The 12,927-nt window shown below is 53.1% G+C and overlaps 1 protein-coding gene across 5 annotated transcripts in view; it reads left to right on the top strand.

Moving 5' to 3' along the window:
* The window catches only part of DHRS3 (dehydrogenase/reductase 3), a 39,595-nt gene extending 32,135 nt beyond the window's left edge, over nt 1-7,460 (top strand). For all 5 annotated transcript variants that reach the window (XM_063104286.1, XM_063104285.1, XM_063104283.1 and 2 more), the window contains exons 4-7: nt 479-598; nt 933-1,171; nt 5,044-5,169; nt 6,940-7,460. In XM_063104286.1, coding sequence (XP_062960356.1) covers nt 479-598; nt 933-1,171; nt 5,044-5,169; nt 6,940-7,024 — 570 coding nt within the window. In that variant the 3' untranslated portion in view covers nt 7,025-7,460. The remainder of the gene's footprint in view (nt 1-478; nt 599-932; nt 1,172-5,043; nt 5,170-6,939) is intronic.
* Nucleotides 7,461-12,927: the final 5,467 nt, after the last annotated feature.

Raw genomic sequence — 12,927 nt, 5'->3', positions numbered from 1 at the left:
GCCTGAGTTCCATGGGCAGGGATTAGGAACGATTACATAACAGAGGTAGTTATCTATTATCTCCTTGGACATTTAGACTGTGTGGGTTTCTGTCTAAGATCCTGGGGGGCAAATGTCCCATTGCCCTCTGACTCCAGCCATCTATTTGGACTGGAGTGAACTCCAAGAGAACAAAAACACCCTGTTAAGTATCTGGCACGTGGTAATATTAACTATTTTTACATACAGTAACTTCATTTATTATAAGCGTGCAGTCTGCCAGGTATATTATATTCCATAAATTATTTCTCCCCCTCAGAACAACCCTATTATGGCATTAGCCTTGTCTTACAAATCAAGATTGATGCTCAGAGAGGCAACATGGCATCCCAAGGCAACATGGCCAGCGCTGGGGGGAGTGGGCCAGGACCACACCCTGCAGGTGTAGGCCACTAGGGCCGGCCGCACTCACAGGCCTGTGGCCCCCTCTCGCCCGCAGGTGGGTGACGTCACCATCCTGGTGAACAACGCCGCCGTGGTCCACGGGAAGAGCCTGATGGACAGTGACGATGATGCCCTCCTCAAGTCCCAGCACATCAACACCCTGGGCCAGTTCTGGGTAAGGGCCGTCCTGGGCCTGGGCCAGCCCTGGGTGTGGCAGGGAGCCCGCTGGGTGCAGGTGGAGGGAGAGGCACCCCAGGGCTTGGGCTCAGGCCAGTGGGGATGTCCCAGGTCAAGGTGGCTGGACAAGAGGGATGACCGCCCTTAGGAGCCATTGGACTTTCTGGAACGTGTGCTCCGTGTCCCGCAGTGGGGAGCCCTGGGCCCCTCCCTCTCAGGAGGGCTCAGTCCTGGAGTAGCCTGTGTGTCCAGGGTGGGCTGGTCTCTCTGAGAGAGGGGTAGAGGGTTGGCAGAGCTGCGGCTGCTCCTCACTGACCCCCATTTGCCCTCAGACCACCAAGGCCTTCTTGCCACGCATGCTAGAGCTGCAGAACGGCCACATCGTGTGCCTCAACTCTGTGCTGGCACTGTCCGCCATCCCCGGCGCCATCGACTACTGCACGTCCAAAGCATCAGCCTTCGCCTTCATGGAGAGCCTAACCCTGGGGCTGCTGGACTGTCCAGGCGTCAGCGCCACCACCGTGCTACCCTTCCACACCAGCACTGAGATGTTCCAGGGCATGAGGGTCAGGTCAGTGATGGGGACTGGCCTCCCTCAAGCTGAGCCCAGATGGTCAACTGCACAGGGACAGCTACAGTATAAAAATACCCCAGAAGCTCTTTACTTTGGCTTGGCTCTGTCATATCTGATTCTCCATCTGCAAGGCAGTGGGTTAGGGTCCCGATTCTCAGTTCAGGGAGCTGTACTGAATATCAGTGCTAAATGCACCAAGTGGAATACTGCCTAGCAATAAAAAGAGGACAGCGTGCTGATACCTGAGCAGCATGGCTGAGTTTCAGACACATTACTCAGAGCGAAAGAAGCCAGAGACGAAAGAGCACCTTCTGTGTGACTCTGTTTGTGAGAAGTTCTAGAACAGGCACAACTGGGCAATGGACACAGAAATCAGCCTGGAGGGGTGGGCATATATCCTGGGAGGGAGCCCGAGGGAACTCTAGACTTTTAGAAAAGTTCTCTCTTTTTGATCTGAGTGGTGGTTAAACGGGAGAAAGTTAATCAAGCTGTACACGTAAGATTTATGACTTTTGTTATATGCAAATTCTAGCTCAATTTAAAGAAATCCTGAGGCCCAACCACTCCTCCCCAAACTGATTAAACCAAGGGAAGTGGAGACAACTGCTTTAGAGCTCATGCCTGGGAATCAGGCACTGGGGTGGCAACTACCCTGTAGCTGTGGTGTGGGGTCCAATTAGTGACTGCACAGGCTTTATTTGCTGATCTGTAAAATGGGGCGATGAGAATGTCTATGTCATAGGTTCTGTGGCGAGCATAAAAAAGTGGGATCTGGCACAGAACACTATGTGCTATGTATTAAATACCCTATAAACAGCGCCATAGTGATGTGCGGTCCTGTGGTTATAGATAAATGAAATCTGGGAATTTCGTTTATCCAAAAATGGTTTCCCCTTGTTTTTTGAAATCCAGCATATGATGCTTCTGAATTATATTCTTCAGCTTCTTCCAGGTGACAGGGAAGGGTCATCATGAGAATTAAATGACACAGTTTTGCGTAGTGCGTGCCACGTGGGAATCGCCCAGTGCACCTTTGTTATTATTAGTAGGGACAGTGTGGCTATGGTGATCAAGAATCAAAAATACCTGGTTTTGAATCACACCTCAGCTACTCTTCAGTTGGGAAACTTGGGGCTAGGTTTGTTACCTCTCTGAGCTTTACTTTGCTTATCTGTAAAACAGTGGAAATAATATTTTCCCTGTAGGATTATTGGGAGAATTAGAAATAATATGTGTAACACATCTAGTGCAAAGCTCAGGACACACTCGATGCTCAGTGAAGAGCTGCTGCTGTAATTATTTTTACTAACAATAAACATCTTCATAAATACATACGTTATTAATTTTCCTAGCAGACCGTATCTTCAGTGTTTGTCACAGAAGTGTATATTTCCACCTGGCTTGTGAGCAAATTATCATAAATTCTGAATTTAGAGGAGGCTGGACTAATGACTATTAATGGTCCATGTTGGCTTTCCCCTCCATGATAACGTGGTTTGGTTTCTTTTCATCTGAGTATACAAGAGGTGCTCAATAAATGCATATTGGACATAAGTGCATCAGTGGCAATCCATAGTTTTAATTGGGCGCTCTGAGCCCAGAAGTGGGAAGGATGTTCACAGACATCACATTCGTGTGTCTATTTCACCTGCTATTTTAGTTTTCTCTCCACCACTTTAAGAAGGAAATTTAAGGTTTCCTGAGTCATTTTTCCATAGTGGTTCAGCATGTGGATCCAAACTGCCTGGGGTTAAATCCGAGTTCTGTGTGACTTTGGGCAAGTTACATAACTTTTCTGTGCCTTAGTTTTCTCATCTATAAAAAGGAAGTAATAACAGTACCCACTACTTCACAGGTTGGATGGGCCCCTGTGTGTAAATCAACTAGCCGTGCCTGGCCAGTAGTGAGCACCAGGTGTGGTTGTGCAGGTGAGCCCAGAGGGCTCGGCCAGAAGAGTGACACAAAGATCAGTGCTTAACCCACTCCTATTTCCAGAAAGAAAAAAAAAAAAATGAATAAAAGTGCTGGTTTCCTCTGCATCTGTGCTTAGCAGCTTCCCAGGGTTAAAGGTAGGAGACATATTTAGGACAAAATCAATGGGTTTCCCAGCAAGACTGGCCATGTTGGTGGGTGCCGTTGTTTGTAAATCACTATTTTTTGAGCCTCTTCTATGTTCCAGCCGCACCACCAGACACTTAACAGACGCTGCTGCATTTGGCCGTTATTGCAACCCTTCAAGAGAGCTCTTATCCCCATTTTACAGATGAGGGAATGAGGCCCAGAGAAGCAAAGTTACTTGCCCAAGGCCACACAGCTGAAATTGGCAAGCTGAGCATGCTTTTTCCATGAGTTTGTGCTGCCTCCATGGAAGTTAATAGCTCTGCCAGTTCCCCATATACCCATCCCATCCACCGTGGAGAGAAAGGAGAAAAATCCCACCAGCAGAAGTGCTTGAGGCTTCCTCTGTTGAGTTCTCCTGCAAGGGTCTTACCTGGAAGGGCACCCCCCAAGCCCATGGAACTTCGTCTGCCTGTCCTATCTTACCTTCCCCAAGAAACAGGGCTGGCCACAGATGGTGGCTGGAGAAGCCAAACTGTCCACCACATCTATAGCATTCCAAGATCGGTGAGCTGCGTCATGCACTCTTCTCTGAAGAACCCCACAGCCTGGCCTTTGGACTGCAGGGCTGTGGGCCTCTTAGAATCACCATCGTGATAGCAGAGGAAGTACATGGCAGGGGGTGAGATCCATGGGCCCTGTGAAGCAAGCCTCTGCTGGGAACCCAAAAGCCGTCTGTTCCTCAGGAATGACATCAGACCGGGTGACTCATCACCCTTAATCTTCCTGGTGCCAGAGCGGATCACAAGCCCTTTGAGGGATTGGGGTCAGAGCCAGCAGCATCAGCCCTGCACCTCCAGGCCCAGGAGGGACAGGAAGAGCAGTAAGCAAAGGCAATACAGCATTGGCCTGGCTTGTATCTGTAGTGCCCACTGACTCACTGGAGACTCAGTTTGCTTATCTGTAAATTGGGAGAATAATTAATGTGCAGGCCTGGCACTTAGGAAACATCATCATTGTATGGGTCTAGGGTAAGATGCCTCTAAATAGGCATGAGAAGCCCCTGATATTTGCTTACTCATTCATTCATTTGTGAAATCCCATGAAAAGCACTGTGTAATGTTCAAATGAATGAATCAATCAGTCAATTGATCAATCACCCAATGAGTCACTGAATCAGCAAGCTGGTTAGAGAAGGGCATTTCCGGCAGAGCTCCTGCCTCCAGGGAGGATGAGCAAGACACGTTTGGGGAACAGCAAAAAAAAAAAATCATTCCGTGTCCATCCATTCAGCAGGGATTTATTGAGCACCTACTACATGCCAGACACTGTGCTAAATGTTGGGGATACAACAGGGAGCAAGACCAACCAGGCCTCTGCCCTCATGGAACACATAGTCTGATGGGAGAGACAGGGCATTAACAAGGAAACAATCAAACGATAAAGGCCATTTTAGATGTAGCCAATGTGGTCAAGGAAATTAGCAGGGGCATGAGGTTGGAGGCCACTTGGGTGGACTGGACCAAGCCGCCTCCCAGAGGAGGAGCCAGGAGGAGTGAGCCCAGCCACTGGGACAGCTGGCAAAAAGCCCACAGGGAAGAGTGTAAGGCAACGAGCACAAAAAGATTGGCCAGGACTGCGGGAGCTGAGCGAGTAGGGAAGAGCGGGACAGCGATGAGCAGGTCGCCGATCGTGCCAGGGGTCTGGAGAGCCCACGTGCGCTCAGAGCCCCAGAGGGTTTTAGAGAAGGGGTCGCGGCGGAAGCACGTGCTTCTCTAGGAGAAACCCACTGTGTCTCTTCCCACATCCAGGTTTCCCAACCTCTTCCCTCCGCTGAAGCCGGAGACGGTGGCCCGGAGGACAGTGGAAGCCGTGCAGCTCAATCAGGCCCTCCTGCTGCTCCCGTGGACGATGCACGCCCTCATTATCCTGAAGAGGTGCGGGGCTCGGGGAGAACCTCGGCGCCAGGCTCAGGCCCACCACTTCCCCAGGGGTGGGAGGAAGCTCGTGTGATTGATTAGTCATCTCTGCCACGGGCATGAGAACAAGCAGTATTTTTGTAATAATACTAAGACATTTGACCTCACAGACCCCTGAAGGGACCCCCCGCAAGGGTTCCTGGGCTGTACTTTGAGAACCACTGGCCTAGTGGCTGTAAGACATAGCCCCAGCTCTCAGGAAGTTTAATCTAGTTGGAAACACAGATCTCCATGCCAAAGACTCAGAATTCAGAGAACTGTCCTAGTCCCAGTAGGTGGAATTTACCAGGGCGGACCACCTCGGGGAGGTAGGCTTCATAAAGGAAGTAGGCCTCCTCCAGAATTTGCACAGCAAATCCTATTCCTCTAGAACTTGCCAGAGTTTGGGCAGCAAAGCCTTCCCATCCCAGCCCCACACTGAAGGGGCCATTACAGGTGCCATGGAAGCAGTTTTCATGGGCCTCTTACTACAGCAGGGAGATCTTCATCCCTGGAATTGCAAGTGACCGTGAGGTCTTTGCTCCTCTGGGGTTGTGGCCATCTCCAGCCCCCAACCCCAACTGATTGACCCCTTCTGACCTGGAAGGCCTTTTTAGAAAGTGAAGCACCCAAGTGCCATGTGGGCCCCCACTTTTATTGGACAGTAACTCCCAGAAAAACCGGGTTCCCCTCTGGCTGCTGTGGACATAGTGGGCACTGGCTGAGGAGCTGCTCAATCCGTGGGCAGAAACTTTGAAACTGAGGGGACAATGTCAATCAGCCTTTTCTCTGCCAAAGGGCAACTGGGGGCATTCAGACCACATCTGGCCTCCCTCAGTCCATCCCGACTGTCAGTTTGAGATGCTTCTTGGCTGCCTCAATGAGACCCTAGGACAGCAGGGGCTGGGCTGCCTCTCTGCACCTTGGGGGAGCATCTTAGAAGCCTTCCGGAACATTCTAGAAAAAAACTTAATTTGTCTGTCTAGAACATCTCAGCGCTCTCCACCCCAGCCAGCTCTTCCTGTCCTATCCTCCACTACTCTCCCATAGGAAGCAGAGGTCACCTCCTCCCTATTCCCTGTGCTGTGCCCTTTTCACCTTCCCCGAGAGACATCTTTAAATGCTCGTCTCTAGTGCCACCACCCCCAGGAAGCCTTCCAGATTCCTCTGGCTGCAGCAAACTTAGAGTGAGCCAGGTCCCTTCAGTTTGATTCAACAGAGGGCCCTCTCTGGGCTGGGCCTGTACTAGGGGCCGGGGATTAGAGATAAAATATCTGCGCAAAGGCACCCACGGGCTTAACAAGTAAACAGGCAAGGACAACACCAGGGCTTGCTGGGGAAGCACAGGGGCTCTGGGTTGCACCGAGGAGAGGCCTGAGGCTGAGTCTGGCATTCCTCCCTGGAGTACATGACACCCACACGTACCTAACTCCTCGGTCCCACACAGTCAACCTTTGTTGAGTAAGTGGCAGGTGCAGTTGATTGATCTCAGAGATACCTGTGGGCACTAGGACGCTGAGAATGTGGCTTTGAAAGTCCGCCCCTACCACCCACCCTTCACCTTGTATACAGCTGCTTATCAGCATACTTGAAAGCCCTTCCTCCAGGGAGGGGAGGGTGGGGGTGGTTTGGAGAGCCACTTCTTGAACCATCACTCTACTGCTCTATCTTGTTTGCCACCAGTGACCTAGCTTCTGGTCCCCACCCCCAACCCCCCTGACCATCTTCTTTTCCTCCCTGTTCCCCCAGCATACTCCCACAGGCTGCTCTCGAGGAGATCCACAGATTCTCAGGAACCTACACCTGCATGAACACTTTCAAAGGGCGGACATAGAGGCAGGACGCGGAGATACGCTGGAGGAGCCACAGAGCCTGAGGGGGTCATGGCACCTGGGCGCACACCCACGTGCCTGTCCCTTGGCACACTTCTGCTGCATGAGCAGGACTGCTCCTGTCCCCAGGGAAGAATCTGGCTGCCTCCCAGGCCAGCCCCAGGACCTTTGCACAGGACTGATGGGTGCAACTCTGACCCCAGTGGGGAGGCAAAAAACCAGCCAGCAGCCGCCTTGACACTTTTGTACATTTCTAATTCTGTAGAGTTTATTGTTAAATTGCTTCTCAAGTCTAACCAGCCTCAGCAGTGTGTGTAGACTATTCCAGGAGGGTCTGTCCCCAGATCTCCACCTTCCCCTCCAAAACCCACTCATCCTCAGCTTGCACAAACTGGTTGAACGGCAGGAAGGAAAAATAAAGAGAGACGGCTTTTACGAGTTCCTTTGTTCATATCCATGGTGGGCAGTTGGGAGGGGGCCAAGCCTAACCACGAAACCCCATCCTTTGAGACAGAATTGGTCTGCATAGGGTCCGCAGCTGCCAGGAAAAGAGAAGTAGGCAGAGACCAGGAAAGAAATTGGAACCCAGGCCTGGGGCAGAGAGAGGTACCTAGTTCCCTGCAGGCTCTGCCAGGCTCCTCCCAACAGCCATGGGTTGAGGGTCACCTTGCTTCCCTGCTGTGACCATCATGAACTAGTCTGCAGAGAGCTGCCCCAGCTAGAGCGGCACTCTGTCCTACCATGGCACCACCAGCCACCAGGCCACCAACTTGGGAGAGCAGAACCAGTCTTTATGGAGTGTCGACTATCTACCTAGCATGTGCTTTGTGCTGAGAGGGAAATGTTGCTGAGATGCCAAAGCTCTGAAGGCCTCTGGTACAAGATGCCAAAAATCAGGTTGAGAAAGGATCATGAGTCTCAAGAAACACTTAGTGACAACTCATCACAGCAAGGCCAGTGCTAAGGGATCCTGCAGATCCCCCAGTCACATTTGATTGCAGGGGAAGGGAGACCTCTGGGGTGCAGAGGGATTGGCACGGGCTCAATCAGTGGGGACATTTACAGCCAAAGACCTGTGGAGAGATGCCCCAGGGTTCCTCTGGTATGCGTTCTCCCCTGCTGCAGCAAGCTTAATAAGCCTAACTTGGGCAGTGGGGGAGAGGCGGATTATGCAATCTCATGTAAATAGACTTTATCCACATAGCTCTTGCAGTTGGGGGACACGGACAGGGTGGGAGGAGGGGAGTAGGTAGCGGTTCCTGGGAGATGCAGGAGAAGGTCACAGGCCTCTGACTCCATCGAGGAGCTTCCCTGAGAGTTGAGTAAAGTCTGTACTTAACAAACCTCAAGGTGAACCCCCCCAGCCTGGAAGATTAGACACTCAGCTCAGGCACTTGTCAGTCTGGTCTGCAGAAACGCCACGTCGTGATTATATCCACTGTTTATTGAGCACTTACACAGTGGCTGCCAGTCCCAAGGCACAACATTTTAACTCTTAATTATCCACACCACCTAACTGCAGCTGAAGATCGAAAAACAGCTCTCAGCGACCACTTTAAAGACTTCCAACAGCCAGGATAGGACCCCCAAATCTCAATGGTTTCTGACACTGAAGCTTTCTATCTTACTCTTGCTACCTGTCCTTCGAGGGTGGCTACAGCTCTGCTCTGTGTAGTCTTCACTCTGGAACTCAGGCTGCCAGAATAGCCTCGTCTGGGAGACGTCTCTGGCAGGGGTAGAGACCCACCTGGCAAACCGCGCACTAGCTCCTGAGGTTTCTGCCTGGAAACAATGCATGTCACTTCTGCTCACATTTCATTGGTCAGGGTAGGTCACGTGGTCAAGCCTGCCATTGATGCAGCAGGAAATACAATCCCTCATGGGGGAGCAGTCGTTTTGAACTATACAGATGGAACACTCCTAATCCAAAAATCCAAAATCAGAAATGCTCCAGAATCTGAAACTTTTTGAGAACCAACATGACGCTCAAAGGCAATGCTCACTGGAGCATTTCAGATTTCCAAATTAGGGGTGCTCAACTGGTGTGTATTCTGCAGATATTCCAAAATCCAAAAACAATCCAAAATTTGAAACACTTCTGCTCCCGGGCAATTTGGATAAGGGATACTCAACCTATAATACAATCTGCCATGCCACAGAAGAAGTCACAAGGAAAAATTAAAATGGAGGCGGGGGATGGAGGGAAGTAGATGGATAGTTTCCAGCCACAAGCCAGGGACATCGTGGCTCTCAGTGGCCCGCCCCAGGCGCTGAGCAGAGCCCGTTAAGAGGCAGCTGCCAATACTTACCTCCCGGTGCCTTTCGGGAGGGGGTATCATGAAGCCCATTTCAGAGGCGAGAAAACAGGCGCAGGGCAAGACAACAGCTTGCCCCATTTTGGAATTTGAGACCAGCTCTGCCTGACCTGCAGGTCCCTTGCTTACTACAGCACCAGACAATGACAAGTGATGAGGTGCAAGCCAGGACCCATCCATCACTGTCCTTTTGGTCCTTGAGGACGTGTGCCACCAAACTGTGTGTGTGGCAGGTGGGTTGCTAAAGGGGTCCTTCTAGAATGACTGTGCCCACCTTTCACCCACCTTGATGTGTCTGGACAACATTGTGAGTCCACAGGGCAGGTTCCTGTCCCTGGCTTTCCCAGGAGATACACATCTCAGGGGGTAGGAAAGATGGGGAACACGAGGAAGGGGTCCTGTCTGCTAAGCCCTGATTTTTCTGACCATCTTTGAGCAGCAGATGGATTTCTGCACTCATGGTCTGGCTCCGGGCCAACATTTTGGAGAGGATTTGATTCCTGAGGTTTTTATAAAATTGCATGTGGCCTGCAGACAAGGGATGCAGCAAGGATCCCTGGGGTCTAATTGGACACTGGGAGTGACCAAGCCCAGCCAGTCCTCCCCAGAGCCCACTGAGAACCGACTTGCTGTCTTAGCTGCGGTGGGACCTCTTAGCTTTCCAGAGTCCCAGGGGCTTCTCCTGATGCCAGGGTAGGGCCGGGTCTGGTCCCACCCCAACCCTTTCCTATCATCCAGGATGTGTTCAGTATTTTTCTGGACCTTTTCCCAGAGGAAGCAGGGGGGAAAGCCTTGGGCAGATTCCCTGGAGGCCCCTTTCTGTTCTCTCCCTGGGATGGTTTGGCTGCTTGGAGAGCCTTGAGAGTGAGAGTGGAGAGCTAATTCTGTCCCATAGCTTGGCCAAGCAAAGGAGAGTGACAAGCACCGAACCCCTGAGAGGCAGGCAGTGTGTGCTAGCCCTGCAAAGAAGACTTGTGTCCTGGGAAATGTCCCAGTTGCCGTGCTTTGGGTTCCTCCCCATCCCCAAAGAGCACCAGATTGCAGGTGGGCACCGAGCCCAGGGAGTTGCCAGACCCAAGCTCCAGCCTGGCACTGTTCCAGGGGACCAGGCTATTTGTCCTGGCAAGTGGTCAGAAATCAAGTCCTGTGGCCACCGTCCCAGAGTGCTTTGAGAATGGACTCTCTTCTTCTCAGGCCAAACTGATGGTTGGAAGGGACCAGGATGACAGAAAGCCTCTGGGCTGACCACGTGGCTTGGCCCCAGCTCCCCGCGAGAACCCCGTCTGATGGGGGAGACAGCCCTTGCCCCTGGGGATGTCCCAGTCTGATGGGAGCCACAAAAAGGAGTGAGGTCACAAATGAATCCAATTGCCTGAGTCCTGATGAGGACAGAGGGAAGAGAGCAGTTGTGGACGGTGGACGAGGGGGTCATCCAGGGAGAGGAGAGACCCACCTTCACCCCCCACCCAGTGCATCTGGGACTTCTCCCCCTAGGGGTCTTCTCCAATATTCAGGAGGGAAGCTCGGCAGTCTATCTGTGAAGAGGACTTCCATATATAGACACCCCTCGCTTCAGGCAAAGCCAGGAGGTGACAAATGTCCCTTGACACGGTGGGAAGGTCTGGCGCCGCTCAGGGGCACCCCAGCAGGGCTGAGCTCCCTCTGAGTGGGGCTGTTATGCTGTGATTCAACAGACAAACATTTGCGAGCACATCTTTGCAGAAACTAGGGGCTGTTACTGAGGACCAGAGTGGCTCAGACTGGGCTGGGGGCCATTGCCCCTCCAGCCCCGCCCTACACCTCTCACAGCCCCACTGCTCAGACGCCCACCCCTGAGCACCCAGCTTCTCCCAGACCCACCGGGCAGCTCCCCAAGGGGTGGGAGGCCCAGGTATTCGGGGGGAGGAATTCAGATCCTGGAGTTCTACTGGTCTGGGTTCAAGTGCCAGCTGCACCATCTCCTGTGGATCGTGTCCCCTTTCCTCCCTTGCAGAGTAGAAGTGATTGTGCCCTCCTGTCCTGGGGCTGGAAGAGTACCCGGTACGAATTCGACCTAAGAAGCCCTGCAAACTTGAGGGGCGGGTGGATGCTGGTGGCCCCCAAGGCTCCCAGCCAGGACCCAACTGCCCCTTGGGACACCCAGGGTCACCACCACAGCCTGGCCTGTGATGGCAGCATCCTGCAAGTCCTGGCTGGCTCCCCTGTGGTTGGGGTGGGATGTAGCTGTGGCTCAGAAGACCCCAGCAGGGTGGTGGATGGGGGCAGGAGGAGGCGCTGGGGGAGGGCAGAACAAAAGGTCCCCAGCAGGACGGGAGATGCCTCATGAGGAACTGGGGCTGGTGTCCTCCAGCGCACGGCAGGCAGGGCAGGACATTTACAGGACATTTCCCTGGCACCTCCCATCATCGTTGGCTCTGGGTAGCCCCTTGGTGCCCAAGTCTCTCCGTGGCTCCGAAGGAGAATAAGCGTAGAAGTTCCCCTGGAAGGTCCTGCTGGGAATGGCAGCGTCTCCATTTCCTGCCGGGAAGCTGTTTTCTGCCTCGGGTGAGGCAGGGCCCTCCCAGAGGCACCGTCCCACACTAGCTGGCAGGGAAAGCCAGTGCAGGGTGACTTGGCCCGACCCAGGAGGCTGGTCAGCCGGCTCCCGGCGGAGTGACCCAACGGGACAACCGACTTCTCAGGATTGAACCACTAGAAGCTCCCTGCTACCCTGCCCTCTGTCCACCCTTCCCCCGGGGGAGGACCCTCGTGAGAGGAATAACAAAAAAGCACTTTGCAAATGTCAGCCCTTACATCGAAGCTAGGCTGTCCACCCAGGTTTGGGGCAGCTGTGCGGGAATGTTTCTGCAGGTCCTGAGCATGGAGAGCAGGTCTCTAAGGTCACCAGGTCTCGTCCGCATGACCAGGCCCCTGGCCACCTCTCCAGCCCGTCTCGACAGCTCTCCATTCCGGGGACAACTGAGCTCTCGCCCGGAGCCCCCGGGGATCTCTGCACGCACCATCCTGTCCCCTCCACCTGGAACTCTGTCTTCACTGCCCCCATCCCAGCCTGCAAGCCCCGCCTCAGACGTCACCTCCTGGAGGCGCTCACCTGACCCCGCAGCTCTGGGTGGCTCCATCTCAGAATTTCGCTATTTCACTCATCACCCGTCTCACCGCCTGCCGCCTGCCGTTGTCATTAGTTTTGCACACAGCAGCTCTACTGAGACGTAATTCACACACCACACAGCACCCACGCAAGTGCGCACACAGCTGTGCAGCTGCCACCGCTGTCACTTTTAGATCATGTTCATCACCCCACAAAGGAATGCTGTCCCCTTAGCCGTCGCTCTCCCCAACTCCCTCAGCCCCTGACAACCACCGAGCTACTTCCTGTCTGTCTCTGTGGATTTGTCTATTCTGGCTACTTGATATGGCTGCAGCCATACAGTGTGGCCTTCGGTGACGGGCTTCTTTCACTTAACACAGTGCTCTCGGCTTCAGTCCCTGGTGCAGCACATGCAGGGACGTCGTTCCTCCTCGCGCTGAGCATCTCCCACTGTGTGGACTCCCGCTCACCATGCCTGGTGCATATTCTGAACTGTTACTAT

This window comes from Cynocephalus volans, chromosome 8 (assembly GCF_027409185.1).
Source record: "Cynocephalus volans isolate mCynVol1 chromosome 8, mCynVol1.pri, whole genome shotgun sequence".
Lineage (NCBI taxonomy): Eukaryota > Metazoa > Chordata > Mammalia > Dermoptera > Cynocephalidae > Cynocephalus > Cynocephalus volans.
The sequence above is the reverse complement of the archived record's forward strand: the minus strand, read 5'-3'. Positions and strand labels throughout refer to the sequence as shown.